The 15,020-nt window shown below is 57.9% G+C and overlaps 1 protein-coding gene across 2 annotated transcripts; it reads right to left on the bottom strand.

Moving 5' to 3' along the window:
- Nucleotides 1–975: 975 nt before the first annotated feature.
- FBXO41 (F-box protein 41) lies at nt 976–14,960 on the bottom strand. Of its 2 annotated transcripts, none has more exons than XM_021087378.2 (12): nt 14,027–14,960; nt 11,739–11,964; nt 11,167–11,240; nt 10,540–10,898; nt 8,997–9,238; nt 8,649–8,764; nt 8,375–8,527; nt 8,123–8,218; nt 5,859–5,977; nt 5,526–5,684; nt 5,206–5,321; nt 976–5,073 (listed from the first exon to the last, which is right to left on the bottom strand). In XM_021087378.2, exons 1-12 carry the CDS (start codon nt 14,926–14,928, stop codon nt 5,011–5,013), a joined length of 2,625 nt encoding a protein of 874 aa, XP_020943037.1. In that variant the 5' UTR covers nt 14,929–14,960; the 3' UTR covers nt 976–5,010. The 2 variants fall into 2 exon arrangements, with proteins under 2 accessions (XP_020943037.1, XP_020943038.1); XM_021087379.2 differs by having other exon boundaries at nt 5,526–5,661.
- Nucleotides 14,961–15,020: the final 60 nt, after the last annotated feature.

Here is a 15,020-nt window from a genome sequence, read left to right as displayed (position 1 = left end):
GAGGCGGAATTGCTTCCTTTTCTGTTGACATCATCTTAATCGGCTCTGGCCTCTCTGTATTCTGGAGACTCCTTAGAAGTAAGTCCATTGAGGACCTGGCTGAGGGAGCCGCCTGGTCTTCAGCTACCAATGGTCTTGGGGGTTGCTTCCACTTTTTTCTGCTAGGGGAAGTTTGGAATGAAGGGCCAGCACAAATAAGCTAACTGCTTCTCATGTGATGCTAGTCCTGAGAGTTGGCCTGCAGCTAGCTGTAATTAATAGTTGTTGAAGCTAGAGATAAATGATTTTGTCGCCTCAAGCCACTGCCTGACCCTGGGAGGTGATTTTTTTTTTTTTTTTTTTTTTTTTTTTTTAAATCTTCGGAGTTCTAGCCACTCCTGGTTAGATGGACTCAAAAGCAGAATGGGGTGGTGACAAGTCCAGACTTGGAGATTGGCATCTCTCCTAACTTGATGATTCTTAAAAGTAAATTTTTTTTCAGCTGTTCTACCTGTAGCTGACTCAGAGTCGTGGGGCTAAGTGCTCATCTACTTGTTTGATGCTGGAGCCGCACACGTTTTGTGTGTGTGTGTTTTAGATATTTCAGGAATCAAATAAGTAGGGCAATCCCATTTTGTAAAATGGGCAGGTGGAGCCAGATCATGTGGGGGTAACTTGGTCTCCATCAGGCCAAAGATTGTTTGGCTGGCCAGACAACCCAGGTGACCAAGCCAGTGAGGGGATGGGCCGTGGCTGCTGTCTTTCTGCAGGGCTTGCCCTTAAAGGTGGCCTCTCCTGGCTGAGAGCCAGGGTGGGGGGACACTCCCAGGCTCCTTGTCTGCTGTCCTAAGACAGGTCTTCCTAACGCTTCCGTTGACCTCGATGCCATTCACGTCCTCCACCTCCTTCCTACCTCAGTGCATTTTGGCTGCAGGAGGCCTTGGTGACAACCTGGCAAATGTGGCCACCTACCATTTACTTCCCTGAGGCAGATGATTCCAGTTTCACCATCTTTTATTGGATACAAAGCCACAAATTCTGATGCCCGCTTGAGTCCTTGTAAATACATCCACAGGGTACGTTGGGCAGAGGGCATCATCTACGGGTGATGTGGAGCAAAGTGCTGGGACGGTGATGCCCTGGTGGGGCAGAAAAGTGGGGCCAGGAAAGGCCCCCTGGGGGCTGGAGGTACAGGCACCACTTCAGAAACAAAACCAAAAATGCTCTCCACCCCTCTGCCTGATGTGCTTGGGGTGGGGGAAGCTCCCGTCTCAGCTCAGGACCACTGTAGCCTGGCTGCGGGGAAAGAAGGGCCTGGGGGCCGGTTGTGGAGGTCCCCGCCAGCAGGGCTCACCAGAGCCAGGCCTACTGGTGCCAGCCACCGAGGCCATCCTGCCCCTGGATACAGGACACCTGCCGGGGCAGAGCTGAGGCCTGGGGCCATGCCAGCAGTGGCAGGCGAGGCTTGGATTCGCAGCGGGGAAGCCTGCCTGATTGTCAGGGCAGTCTTGGGACTGGCCAGGGTCCCAAGGGGTTGGGGTAGGTCTAGGAGCTGGTGCCTTCGTTGACCTTGGTGTTCTGATCTTCACCCAATCCTAAACCTTATCCTCAGCAAGGCTGCAGATGAACACACTTGTCCAGGAATAAATACATACACACAGTACACAGCAATATATACAGAAATGGGGCCTGGGACAAGGCCGGGTGAGAAAGCACAGCCACCAGCAGGTAAAGACAGAAGTGCCAGGCCTCTGGGGAGGCAAGTTACACTCATCGGGGACTGAGCTGGGACAGATCCCATTGGTATGAGCTAACTCCTCCAGGCCCGCGGGCCCACACCCACTCCCCGACGCTCCTTTTTGCACCTCAAGTCCACCAGGAACTGGGTCTTTGGCACCAATAGTCCTCTGGAAAGGTCTTCAACTGAGCGCCCGAGAGGGACTTGGACATGGGGGGCTCTTCACCCATGGCCCAGAGACTAGAGACCAGGACCAGGAGAACAGGCAGGCCCCAAATGCAAAAGACAGAGTCAAACCTTGGAGCAGCAGGCCTTGGGAAGGAGGCGGCTTTTTTTAAAATAACAATTCCTGAGGGGGGGTGGCAGGGGTGCTGCCTCAAACTCCACTCTCTTGCAGGACTAGGAAAACACGAGCTGCCTTGGTCCTTGGGTGGTCTCTTGGCCGGTGAAAAGCACAGCTCTGGGCAGTCCCCTCTCCCTCAGGGATCCAGATACATAGGGCATCACCTTTGTTCTGCCAGTGCTGCAGGGAGGCAGCCTGAATAAAGCATGATGTACTCAGGCCACATCTGCCAAGTCTCCCAGGTGCTGGGCAGGACTCTATGATGGGGAGAGGTGGTGGTAGGGACATCAAGTGGCCACCACCCAGGGGCCTTGACACATGCTGGGACCCCTGGAGCAGGGCTTGCCTGGGTCTGCTCTCAGATGTTCCTCTCTGCATCCCATCAGGTGTGAGATAACAGAGGAGTGAAGGATGAGGGGCTCCTACAGATGGCCAGGCCTTCTATCCCTGCCCCCCACCTTCAGCCCTAGCTGTGTGGCTGCTAAAGTGACCAAGTAGAGCATCCGAGCAAATCAAAACTCCCCACTCTGACAGCGCCCATCCCCCAAGGGGAGGCAAAAAAATAGCATAGATCTGGTGGGGAGCCTGCACACCCTCTAGTTCCCAGGGGCAGACACGAAGGCCGGGGCGCACCCGTCTGTCAGCCGCAGGTGTGCAGTGGGACCCTGTGACCCATCACTCCCGTGGGCGGGGGCACTGGCCCCAGGACAAGGGTCAGTCCTTTTCAGCACTACCTCCCACCCACTCGAACCCACTACCTGTGCATTCTAGCCTTTCCCAGAACTGCTACCAGGCATTCCGGAGGGCATCTTCCCTGGGAGAAACTGCCCAAAGCCCTGCATTCAGAGATGGAGGCTTCCTGGGGTAGAAAAAGGTCCCTCAGTAGTACAGCCTCAGGCCAAGCAGGGCATCCCTTTGTGCTTTGTCCAGGAGACAGGGAAGGAGCACCTCTGGTCCTGGGGTCACAGGGAGCAGGGGCTCTGAGGATGCAGGTGGCAAAGCAGAGCAGACACACCCAGGGCAGCCAGGCCCAGTGGACTGCCACCTCCTTTCCAGGCCCCAGAACAAAGTTGTGCTTCTCCTCTGTGACTCCTGGAGACAAGGCTGGGGAGTTAGGAGCCAATGGAACCAGGTGCTCTGGGGTGGGGATGCCACACAGCTAAGGCTTCGTGCAGGACTGGACAGGGAATTGCCAGCATGACACCCTTGGTAGTTTTCAGGTCTTCAAAGGGCAGGGCTAGAACGAGCCATGGGAGGAAAATCATCAACAATGAAGAGCTGGGACACAGCTGGGTGGGGAGCCGGGGGAGCTCGGCACACTGCTGATCCCATGGGGTCCCAGCTCTGGAGGCCTCGTTGGAGGGAACCCCAGGGCAGGTCTTGATGTCCATGCCAGGTTGTGGCAGAGAGTTGGGTTCCTGGAAAAGACTGAGAAACTAGAGGAGCCCAGCCCCAGCCAGGACCAAGGGCCTAATAATCAGGGCTGAGAGCCCATCCTGTAACAGGAGAGAAGGAACCCCTAAGATGGATCTAGGTTAATGTTTGAAAGAACTTTCCAAATGAAGGTTGGCAGGACCCACAGCTTTTGTATCACTGTGGGAGTCCTGAGAGGAGGAACTGGGGACACCTGAGTCTTTAAAGCCATAGTGCCAGGACCTGGTCCTTTGGGAACCATGCAAGGGTCAATGAAGGCCCCCATTTGCGTATTAAGCCAATGGTCTTGCTCAGGTCCCAGCACTGCCCCACGCAGAAGATGCCCAACACAGCCCTCAGCCCGTGGGGCCAGCAGAGACTGGAGGGAGCAAGTCCGACGAGGGGGGCTCATCCTCATTCTTGGCCCCATGGGTCTGGCTCCCTACCAAGGCCACAACTGCAAGCAAGCTAGCCAGATGAGAACCAAACCAAACCACGCCTCTTCTGGGCTCCTCCAGGTCCTTGCACAGAGGGCAGCCTAGTGACTCCCTTCCCCAGAGCCTTGGGGACCCAAAGGCCATCAGATTCCTGCCCAAGCACCTGGGTTAGAAGTACATTCCTTGAGGACATGATCTGTTTCTCATTGCTGACAGCAGTTCCCAGCTGGGACCTCGCCCCTCCAGAGGCTCAGGGCTGGTGGAAGATATAGAAACATGCACCTTTTAGCTCTGAATTTAGTTCTGGTGTGTCGTGGGGTACCTGGCAGCTGGGAGGGGTCTTTTTTCTACAGCAATAAAAACACTAAGTGTTCTCAACCTGGCAACAGCCCCCTCTTGGGAGGGGTGGTCTTGATGTCCTGGGGAAAAGTCCTGGATGAATGTTTTGTCCCTCAAGCCCACTCCCACTCACTCACTGCGCCCCCACCTCCCACTCTGGGCGGACCACCTTCTCAGACCCCTCTGCCTGTCTCTTAACCCTGGAGAATGCAGACCCAGAGCCCTGAGGGCTGCCTGAAGGGGGAGCCCCACGGTGGGCTGGGACAGGGCTGGGGGAGAGAAGAGCCCTCCTTGCAAGTCTGAGCTGCCGGGTGGAGCAACCCTCTGGCCTGGGGCCCAGCAGAGGCCCCCGACCAGGAGGCCGGACCTCCGAGAGGAGAGGCCTGCCCCAGCCAACTGAGCAGCTGAGGAGCCCTGGGTGGTTGGTTATTGCAGATCTTCAGAGCGATGACACCGAGTGCTGGTGGTGACCCAGCTCTTCTCTGGCTGTGCCCAGAAGGCTGCTCCAGCTGGGGGTGGGGGTAGGGGGAGTCAGGGGACAGCTTCTGTCTGAGCTCCTGCCCAGGAGGGGCTGTGCTCAGGGTCAGGCCTGTTGCTCCACTGTCCCAGCAGGAGGACAGGAGACTGACAACCCCTCCCTGGAGGCCGGGGAGGATATCACTAGGCCTCCAAAGGTCAAGTCCAAATCAGGGTCCCTCTGGAGGTCCAAAGAGAGCGCCCTGGCGTGGGGCTGGCAGGGGCCCTGCCGCCCCCAACCCGGGTTAGCAGCCGCCTTCCACTTTGACGTGCAGGATCTTAGAGAAGCCGGGCCTCCGTCTCAGGGCCTGCAGACCAAACCTGTATTAGTTCCCCTCGGGGCCAGACAGGTGAAGCCCTCCCTTCAAACACCCGAGTCACCAACCCCAGCCTATGGATGCCACTTGGGGTCTTGGACGGCCTCATAGCCAACGGCTCACCTGGAGTTTTGTCACCATGTCCTCAAACAGCTTCTGGGCCTCAGGACTGCTGGGTTCTTTGAAATAATCGGCAATCCCAATCTGGACCACAATGGACTTGAGGTTCCGGCAAATGCCTGGGAAAAGGTGGGTAAGGTGGGGGCCGGCGTCTGACCTGGGCAATGGGGCTGGTTCCTCTCCTTTTACTAAGTCAGAACCCTCTGAGAGACAGTTGTGTGCCAGGCACGGGGAGCGGACCCATGCTGCCCTGGGTTCAGCGGGGCAAGGGGGGGAAGGTGGAGGGTGGGGTCAAAGAGCAGAGGGTGCCCGACATCGCTCACTGTTGAAATGCAGCAGGGCCTTGGGGGTGACAGGGGTGGCCGTGAGCACCAACATCTCCAGTCCCTTCAGGCCTTCCCGGCAGACTTCCGCCGCCACCTCCTGGGTGATCTCTGACACGTGGTCCAGCTCCAGGACCTGCAGCCGCATGCAGTTTCTCGCTAGGAAGAGGGAAAGGAGGGGAGGTCCTGCTGACAAACACCCCAGCTCACCTCCTGCCCAGCGCGGGGCTACCGCCGCCACCCGGCCTGCAACCCCGAGCCCGGCTGCGATTTCAGTGTTGCATCTATGCCTGCCTCCCATCACCCCAGACCCCGGTCCCAAAGAAGACTCACCGAGTGATGCCAGGCCCTGCACCCCACAGCCAGCACCCCCGACCCCCAGGGCCCGGAGGTGGGGCCAACAGCGACCGATCATCTGCAGGCAGCGGTTACTGAAGCGCGTGGGCTGCTGGCTGGAAAACAGGGTCGAGGGAGGGCTGTCAGGGAAGCCACTGGCTGCAGGGTCCCCCAAGCCTGCTCCTCTTTCGGGGCCGGCCTGCGAAGCAAGGGCCCAACAACCACCCAACTACTCAAGTCAGAAACCTGGGATCATCCATGACCCCTCCACCCTCACCTCCTGCCAAGACCTGCAGAATCTGATTCCTGAATAACTTCAATCTGCACTTCCGACCACCATCAACAGTTATCTGATTATAACCCAGTCTCTGTGCTGGCTCATCCTCCACGCTGCTGACACTGAGCCACTCATGCCCACACTTTCTCACTCAGTCATTCAACAAATGCTTCTCAAGTGTCTACGATGGCCAAGAACAACTGACCTGGGCCCTGGAGATACAGTGGTGACATGGTGCCTGCGCTTACAAGGTGGACAGTCGAGGGGACACAGAACATTACAAGTCTAATATAATCCCTTTTTTTTTTTTTTTTGTCTTTTTTGCCTTTTCTAGGGCCGCTCCCACGGCATATGGAGGTTCCCAGGCTAGGGGTCCAATCAGAGCTGTAGCTGCCGGCCTATGCCAGAGCCACAGCAACATGGGATCCAAGCCGTGTCTGCGACCTACACCACAGCTCACGGCAACACCAGATCGTTAACCCACTGAGCACAGTCCAGGGATTGAACACACAACCTCATGGTTCCTAGTCAGATTTGTTAACCACTGCGCCATGACGGGAACTCCCTAATCCTTTTTTTTAAAGCCCTTAAAATGACCCAATAGCTTCCTAGCTTTCCAGTGCTTTCAAGATTAAATGCAAAAAATATAGAGATGGCGTTCCCGTCATGGCTCAGTGATAACAAATCTGACTAGGAACCATGAGGTTGTGGGTTTGATCCCTGGCTGCTCAATGGTTTAAGGATCTGGTGTTGCCATGAGCTGTGGTGTAGGCTGGCAGCTGTAGCTCCTCTTGGACCCCTAGCATGGGAACCTCCATATGTCGCGAGTGTGGCCCTAAAAAGACCAAAAAAAAAAAAAAAAAAAAAATTCTAGGGAGTTCCCGCTGTGGCACAATAGGATTGGTGGTGTCTCTGCAGCACCAGGACGCAGGTTCGATCCCTGGCCCAGCACAGTGGGTTAAAAGATCTAGCACAGTGGGTTAAAGGATCCAGCGTTGCCACAGCTGTGGTATGGGTCACAACTGTGGCTCAGATCTGATCCCTGGCCAGGAACTCCATATGCCACAGGGTATCCTCAAAAAAAGCAAAAATATAAAACCCTTAGGCAAGGCCTTCTGACCTTGGCCCAACCTCCTCCTCCACACTCTGTGCTGGCTGGCTCCTGCTCACCACTCACACCAAACTTGCTGTTTCCCTGAACACTTCATCCCTCAACAATCGCCCAGGCAGCAGGCCTCTTTTAGGCATCTGCAGTGAGCCTGGTACCCGGAACACGGAAACAGACATTCACAGCCTCTGCCCTGAGAAATGTGAGTCTAGGGTCGACTGAAATACAGAGAAAACTACTGTAAAATGGACTACAGCAGGGGCCAGGAAAGGGTGCGACAGGAATGGAGGCAGGGGAGCAAGGACAAATTCTACCAGGGTGTTGGTGAGGGGACACTGGGTGACTTGGGAGGAGGGGCATGGAGGGCAGGTCCAGGGAGGGGAAAAGCCTGGTATGTTTGAGGAACTCCAAGTAGAGCCATGGATGATCTCATACCCTGGGTTCTCTGAAAACCAGCTCTTCTGTGTATTATAAATTGACCTCCCTAAACTGCCTCCTTTGTACCAAACAAGCCTGGCTATTTCCAGCCCTCACTTAGGAACACACACGATGGGATCTGTAGCCTTTATGCACATATCTCATCTAAGCCAGCTACAGTCCTAAGAAAGCTCACAGAGCCCTAACAGCATCTTCACTTCGCAGTTGAGAAATGAAGGCATGACTGTGTTACCCAAAGTCACACTGCTAGCAAGCCAGGACACGATCCCAAGTCTGATTCTAAGCCCTGCTCCTGTCGCCTAAAGATAGAGACTGATGAATATGAATCTGTCACCCTGAACAGGTGTTAGAATGGGCCCCCATCTGCTCAGTCCTCAGCCCCACACCTGCCCCCCCACCCCGCCCCCCTCCTCCAACCCCCACCCCCCTTGGGCTCACCAGGGGTGAAGTGGTGCCACCTGGAGGGAGACAATCTCTCTGCAGCCCGCACCCAAGGCCCAAATGACTTCATGGCCCACAGGGTCTGTGGCGCTTCTGTTGAAAAGACAAAGCTGGGACCACCCACTCTGGTGGGTCCCGCTCCCTTCCCTTGGGCCACAGAGCTCTTGGCCCAGGAACCATGAGGGAGGGGTACGCAGAGCCCAGGGGTCCCCTGGGCCTGAGGCCTTGCTTCTGAGGGCATGGACCCACCTGTAGGTGACAGCCTGCAGGGCTCGGCAGTAGCAGCTGGCCAGCCAGAGCGAACGGTCCGTGAGGATGTTGGGACAGTGGGAAATGCGCAGGATCAGCAAGTTGCCCCCCGCTGCCTTCAGCAGAGACTCCAGCCCTGCTTCCAGGCAGCCCCTGGGGAACGCCAAGAGGTCAGGGCACTGCCTGTGGCCACCTCCTCCCCTGGGAAGCATCCCCACATAACTTTGGGTTTGCGGCCAAGGAGCAGCCCCCCATCCGCCCACCATGGCCTCACCGGGTACTCCGGGCATACTCCTCTTTGCTCTCCTTCTTGCCCCGCTGCCGGGGCTTCAGGTTCTGCAGTGTCAGCGAGTGGGCCTGGGTGCACCACTGAGCCAGCATTGCCAAGAACTGCAGGGAGAGAGGGGTTACCTGGGGAGCAGGGGATCTGAGTTTGGTTGGCTGGAGGTGGACCAGCCCCAGAATAGGAGGCCACTTCAGGGAGCAGGCTAGCACTGCAGTGTTGTAAGAGATGCAAGACCAGAGCTTGCGAGGGCCAGACTTAGCCAGGGAAAAGGTGGGTCCATGGCAAGGGTGACCGGGAGTGGGGAGGGGGGCAGGGAAGGCGGGAAGGGACAGGCACCTTGGAACAGACTCGGGCATTCTCCAGCAGCACCCGTGTCCAGACGGCAGGGTGGCGAGCCACGAAGCGCCAGTCCCGGCAGACCTCGGCGGCATGGAGCAGTGTGCGTGTGTCCAGGTAGGTGAAGATGCAGAAAAGGGCCGCTCGCATCTTGAGGATCTCTGGGCTGATGACTTCATTGGAGCGTGAGGGGCTGCCCCTCTCAGCTCGTCGACCCCGCCCACTGCCTCCCTCAGGGCGGGCTGCACAATACCAGAGGGTCAAAGGTCAGCGAGGGGTGTAGGTGGGGACCTGGGGTAGGGCAGGAGCTGCAGGAGGAATGGGCGTGACAGACCCATACTGGGGGACCAGCAGCTCGGGAGGAGGGACAAAGGGCCTCTGCTTCCCCCTCTGCATCATCCCCATCCCTAATTTTGCAGATTAGAAGAAGGTGGCCCTTTCTCGTGTGAAAATTTTTTTTTTTTTTTTTTTGTCTTTTTGCCTTTTCTAGGGCCGCACCTGCGGCCTATGGAGATTCCCAGGCTAGGGGTCAAATAGGAGCTGTAGTCTCCAGCCTACGCCAGAGCCAGATCCAAGCCGCATCTGCGACCTACACCACAGTTCACGGCAGCGCCAGATCCTTAACCCACTGAGCAAGGCCAAGGATCGAACCTGCAATCTCATGGTTCCTAGTCAGATTCGTTAACCACTGCGCCATGACGGGAACTCCCGAACTTTCTTTATAAGGTCATACATCATCACGTACCCAAAGTTATCCCCTAAATGAGTGACTGAGTCAAGTTTGGAGAAGGAAGGGGTTTGGAAGGCTAGGTTACAGATGGACGTAACATAACCTGCACCTTAGGAGTTCTCATCGTAGCTCAGCAGTAACAGACCTGACTGGTAACCATGAGGATGTGGATTCAATCCCTGACCTTGCTCAGTGGGTTAAGGATCTGACTGTTGCTGGTTCTGGTATAGGCCGGCAGATGCAGTTCCGACTCGACCCCTAGCCTGAGAACGTCCATGTGCCGTGGGTGTGGCCCTAAAAAGACAAAAACAAAAAACAAAACCAAAAAAACCCCACAAACCTGCACCTCTGTGAACAGAAGGTAGGTGAGAGGTTGCCCAGAGCAGTCACAGAGGCACAGCCATACATAATAGACCTGAACCCTCCAGCCTCCTGACCCTGGAACCCAAATAGGCACATGGCCTTGTGTATAAATGGGACGGGGCTAGACCCACTGTCCCAGGGCTTCAGTTTGAACCCTCAACTCCTCTCCCGTGAATGTCACGAGAATGGACCCCCTTAGCTGCGGCATCCTTGCGCGATACCCACCCCGAGAGCCCCCGTGCTATGGCATTGCCCTGTCACAGCAGCTCCGACCCCAGGCTAGCAGGGCACTGTGCAGGAGGGAGCTTGTCATTCTCACTTGTGGGAAGTCCAGGGCAAAGGGAATGGTGGTGCAGGAGCCCAGGAGATGTATGCCTTGGCTCTGTGTCCCCTGAGAGGGCCCAGCACTGTGGAAAGACTGACCTCTTAGTCCACCCTCCCAGGACTCACCTGAGAGCCGGCAGCTGCTCAATGGCCCAGCCACAGCAGGCCCAGGGCGAGGGGCATCCGAGGGGCCCTCAGCCTCCGACTCAGTGGTTCGGGAGCCCACATCCGAGACGTCACCCTCCTCCCCCTCCGTGCTGTGTCGGCGGGGTCTGCGCTGCCAGTTCTGGATGGCCTGGCGCCGCAGGCCTGAGCTGCGGGGGGGCTGGGCCCGGTCTGAGCCACCATTGGCAGCCTGGACCCGTGTGCCCAAGCCCCCGGGGCCACTGTCCTCGGGGGTCCCCTCTTCTGGCCGGGGCAGCTCCAGACTGTCACTGTCATAGCAACCTGAACTCTGGGATGCAGCTGGGATGCGACTGGAGGCCCTGGGGTGGGGTGGACCAGATAGTGAGGAGCAAGGGGTACTAGGCCTGCCCCAACTTCCCACACCACCCCTACCACCCAGGGCAACCAACCCACCCACCCTACTTTCTAAGAGTTGCCTCTGGGTGTGGAAGAGCAGGCAGAGGTGACCCAAGGAGGATGAGGGCAGGAGAAGAAGCCAAGCTCCTAGATGGGCCAACCACGCAACAGGCCAGTGGATCTTCCAGGGGGAGGGCGGGCTGTGGGGGGTGGGCCAGGCCCGAGGCTTACCCTGTGCTGGGAGAGGAACCATGCCGTGACACCGCGTATGTGCTAGGCACGGCCGGGCCCGCGTGGTGTTCTCTCTGCGGGCCCCAGAGGGGAGGGAAAGGTGGAGGTGGCGGGGGGTCGGGGGGGTGGGCAGAGGAGGCCAGAGGATGAGAAGCACAGGAGAAACAGGTACAACATGGACAGAAGAGGGGATGGGGAGGAGAGAGAAGAAAGATAAAAGTTGGGAAAGATGGACAAGCAGACAGATAGACAGAGGCAGGCTCACCGGCCCCCTCCCCACACCCACGAAGCACCCCAGACCCGGCTTGTGGCTCCTGGACTCTCATTTGCTGGAAGGGGCAGAGGTGAGCCCCTGCCTGAGGATGGGGGCTGCTGGACACATCTCACGACCGCCTCGGGGCTGGCCCTCCTGCCGTCAGAGGGGCTCCCCTATTCCCAGTCCCCTGCTTCAGGCCTGGGGTCCACTCTTCTGGGAAGAGCCCCAGAAGCCTGGAGCATCACAGGGGGATGTCGGGCCACGTGGCCCAGGTTGCAGGGGGCCAGGTGGGGGAGGGAAGGCGGTGGGCACTCACCGATCTGCCGGGGCCCCGGGTGCCAGGCCCAGCGCCGCTTCCCCCAGCTCCGCGGCCCAGGCTGGCGCTGGGTGTGCTGCCGCAGCTACTGCTGATGACCTGCAGCTGCCGCTCGGCGCGGTCAGCCCGCTCAAGGAGCTCCTCGATGAACTGCTGCAGCCGCAGCTTGGCACTGGCCTCCCGCGCTGCCGTCTCCTTCAGGAACTGGTCAATCTGCACCACCTCCCTGGGCCCGGAGCAGTCTCTTACCCCAGTGCCTCAGTCCGGCTGCCCACCCACCCTCCGGAGGAGCCCCTGAGTGGGAGGGAGAGACGTGGGCACAGCTGGCCGTGGTGTCCACTGGCAGTCACGTGGGTAGATGAAGAACCCAGCTGGGAGCACTGCCCCACACGATGGCACACGCAGAAAGGCAAGCACACACTCCGAGTCATACCCCCACCCCCCACCAAGCCAGCCCCAGACACACCAGACACTCTTGCTTCCCAGAGAAATACTCGCAGGCCTCCTCAGTCACACACAGCCACCTCTTCCCTCCAGAAACACTCATGGGCACACACTTACAGACCACATAGCCCAGTGACCAGCCCCACCCACTCTTACACACGTATTTATGTCATGTTTATTCACAGGCACACATTCACAGTCCTTAGACTGTGCAGAGCCCTACCAACACATTCACACACACACTCAGAAACATTCCTAGATGCAGAAAAGCACACTTACAGTTACACCAACCTCCAGGGGTTTCGCGTGCACACAGCACACTTAAAAGTCATGTGAGTCTTTACTCTTGAATGCATTCACAGTTGTTCATTCGACCATTCAACACTTATTAAGCACCTTCTAGGTGCCAGGCACAGTTCTAGGTGTTGCGACTACAGCAGTGAACAAAGCAGAGAAAAATTCCTGCCCCCATGGAGCTTATATCACAATGGGGACAGATAAATAACATCTATAGACTTCATAATTCTACATTTAAAGACCAGAGGAATTTAAAGACCAGAGAGGCCAGCCAAGAAGATTGAGAAGAAGTCAACAGAAAGAGAGATGGAGGGAGTTCCCGTCGTGGCGCAGTGGTTAACGAGTCCAACTAGGAACCATGAGGTTGCAGGTTGGATCCCTGCCCTTGCTCAGTGGGTTAACGATCCGGCGTTGCCGTGAGCTGTGGCTCGGATCTTGCGTTGCTGTGGCTCCGGTGTAGGCCAGCGGCTACAGCTCCGATTCGACCCCTAGCCTGGGAACCTCCATATGCCACTGGAGTGGCCCAAGAAATGGCAAAAAAAAAAAAGACAAAAAAAAAAAAAAAAAAGAGAGAGAGATGGAAATCCCAGGAGAGTGTCTTAGAAGGCAAATTAAAGAGGCATTTCAAGGATCAACTGTGTCAAATGCTGCTGATGGTCCAGGTAAGATGATGACTTGGTCTCGGTAACATGAAGGTCATTGATGAGAGTGAGAGGACAGTGATGGAGGTGGACACCTGATCAGGGAGGTTCAAGAGAGAAAGTAGGGAAAGAAACTGGAGACAAGGAACATGAACAATATTTTCAAGGAGTTTTCTGAAAAGAAAAAAAGAAAAAAAAAAGGTAGTTCCTGTCGTGGCTCAGTGGTTAATGAATCCGACTAGGAACCATGAGGTTGCGGTGATCCCTGGCCTTGCTCAGTGGGTTAAGGATCTGGCGTTGCTTTGAGCTGTGGTGTAGGTCGCAGACTCGGATCAGATCCCGAGTTGCTGTGGCTGTGGTGTAGGCTGGCGGCCACGGCTCCGATTTGACCCCTAGCCTGGGAACCTCCATATGCCGTGGGAGCAGCCCAAGCAATGACAAAAAGACAAAAAAAGTTTTCTGTAAGGAGGAGACAAGGGGGTTAGACAGATAGGAGAAAGGACAGTATGTCTGCACGTTTTTGGGAATGATACAGTAGATAGGGAAAACCTGATGAGGGAGGGGGGGAACTGAGCCCCATCTCTGTGTAGGTAACAGGGAAGAGGATCTGGTGCCATAATCAGGAGCTGGCCTTGACTAGGAGGATAGAGAAGAAAGAGAAACCATCTTCACTGCCAGGCACGTGGTCACACTGCCATGGACTCAGAGCTCTAAACACACACACCTTCATGACACTCTTGGCCTCAAACGCACCACCGTTACATGCTAGTGACCACAGATCCCATATAATTCGGCCACATACGTTGCCACACTCGCGACAGTGGTGGCGGCACAGTGACACGTGCAGTCACCTACTCAGGAACATTCGCGGACACACCCACCCACAGGGCCCGGTGGGCCACTCACTGCTGCTTGCGGCTCAGCTCCTGTTCCTTGTGCACCAGGTCCTGCTTGAGCGAGGCCAGCAGCTCCACACTCACGTCCACCTGGCGCGAGAGCTCCGATGCGCGCTCCTCCAGCTCCTCCTTCTCGCGCCCCAGCCGCGCGCTCTCCTGCCGCGCTGTCTCCAGCTCTGCCGCCTTGCGCTCCAGCTCGGCCTGCAGCCGGCCCACCTGACCCGCGATCTTCTGCTCCACCTCCTCGCTCAGCCTCTCCAGCCGTCGGTCCACCTCCAGCTTCTCCAGCGCGCGGATCTTGAGGCGCGCCAGGCCCTCCTCATAAGCCACATCGGCGGGCGAGGGGGACGCGGGAGAGGCGGAGGCCGGCCCAGAGCAGGAGCCGGGGCCGGGGCCGGGCGGTGGCGTCGAGCACGCCGAGGAGGCCACAGACTTGCGGGCGAACAGCTCCCCCAGGGGGATCTCGATCTCGCGCAGCGCGTAGCGCGCAGCTGCGGCAGGCACGAGGCCCGGCTCGGCCAGCTCCTCGCAGGGCAGGCTGGCGGGCACCAGGTCGCCCGGGAAGTGGGCGAGGGGCGCATGGTGGTGATGGTGGTGCAGCAGGTGTGGCGCCGCGGGCGACGGCCCGGTCGCCTGCTCCTTGCCCTGGAAGGACGTGCTCTCGAAGACCTCGCGTCGGGCGCCGGGCACCGCCAGCAGGGCGGCGGGCTCGGGCGCCAGCTGGAAGCCCGAGGCGGCGGCGGCAGCGGCGGCCGCTGCGGCGCTGTCGCAGATGCTGTTGGTCTTGGAGAGGATGTAGAGCGTCTCGTACGTGTGGCTGTACTCCAGGTGCGCGCGCAGGGACGACAGGCTCCGGAAGCGCTTGTGCTCCCCGCAGCGGGGGCAGCGGTAGGGCAGGTCCAGCGAGGCCATGGCCCCGCCGCCCCCGCCGCGCCCGGGCTCCACCGCGGCCGCCCTGCGGGTCAGCCGGGCGCGCTCATGGGGGGCCGCGGGCGAGCCCCCCT

This window comes from Sus scrofa, chromosome 3 (genome assembly GCF_054392235.1).
Source record: "Sus scrofa isolate SSC_HxYL_T2T_F1_AM1 chromosome 3, Sscrofa_HxYL_maternal_Yorkshire_Landrace_v2.0, whole genome shotgun sequence".
NCBI lineage: Eukaryota > Metazoa > Chordata > Mammalia > Artiodactyla > Suidae > Sus > Sus scrofa.
This window is presented reverse-complemented; position numbering and strand designations above follow the sequence as displayed.

Excerpts from the sequence above, each read along its gene's own strand:
- FBXO41 (XM_021087378.2), bottom strand. The coding sequence starts at position 14,928 with ATGGCCTCGCTGGACCTGCCCTACCGCTGCCCCCGCTGCGGGGAGCAC. Across the intron at positions 10,899-11,166 it reads GGTTCCTCTCCCAGCACAGG|GGCCTCCAGTCGCATCCCAG; the intron begins GTAAGCCTCGGG and ends ACCCCACCCCAG. Across the intron at positions 8,765-8,996 it reads ATGCCCGAGTCTGTTCCAAG|TTCTTGGCAATGCTGGCTCA; the intron begins GTGCCTGTCCCT and ends CTCTCCCTGCAG.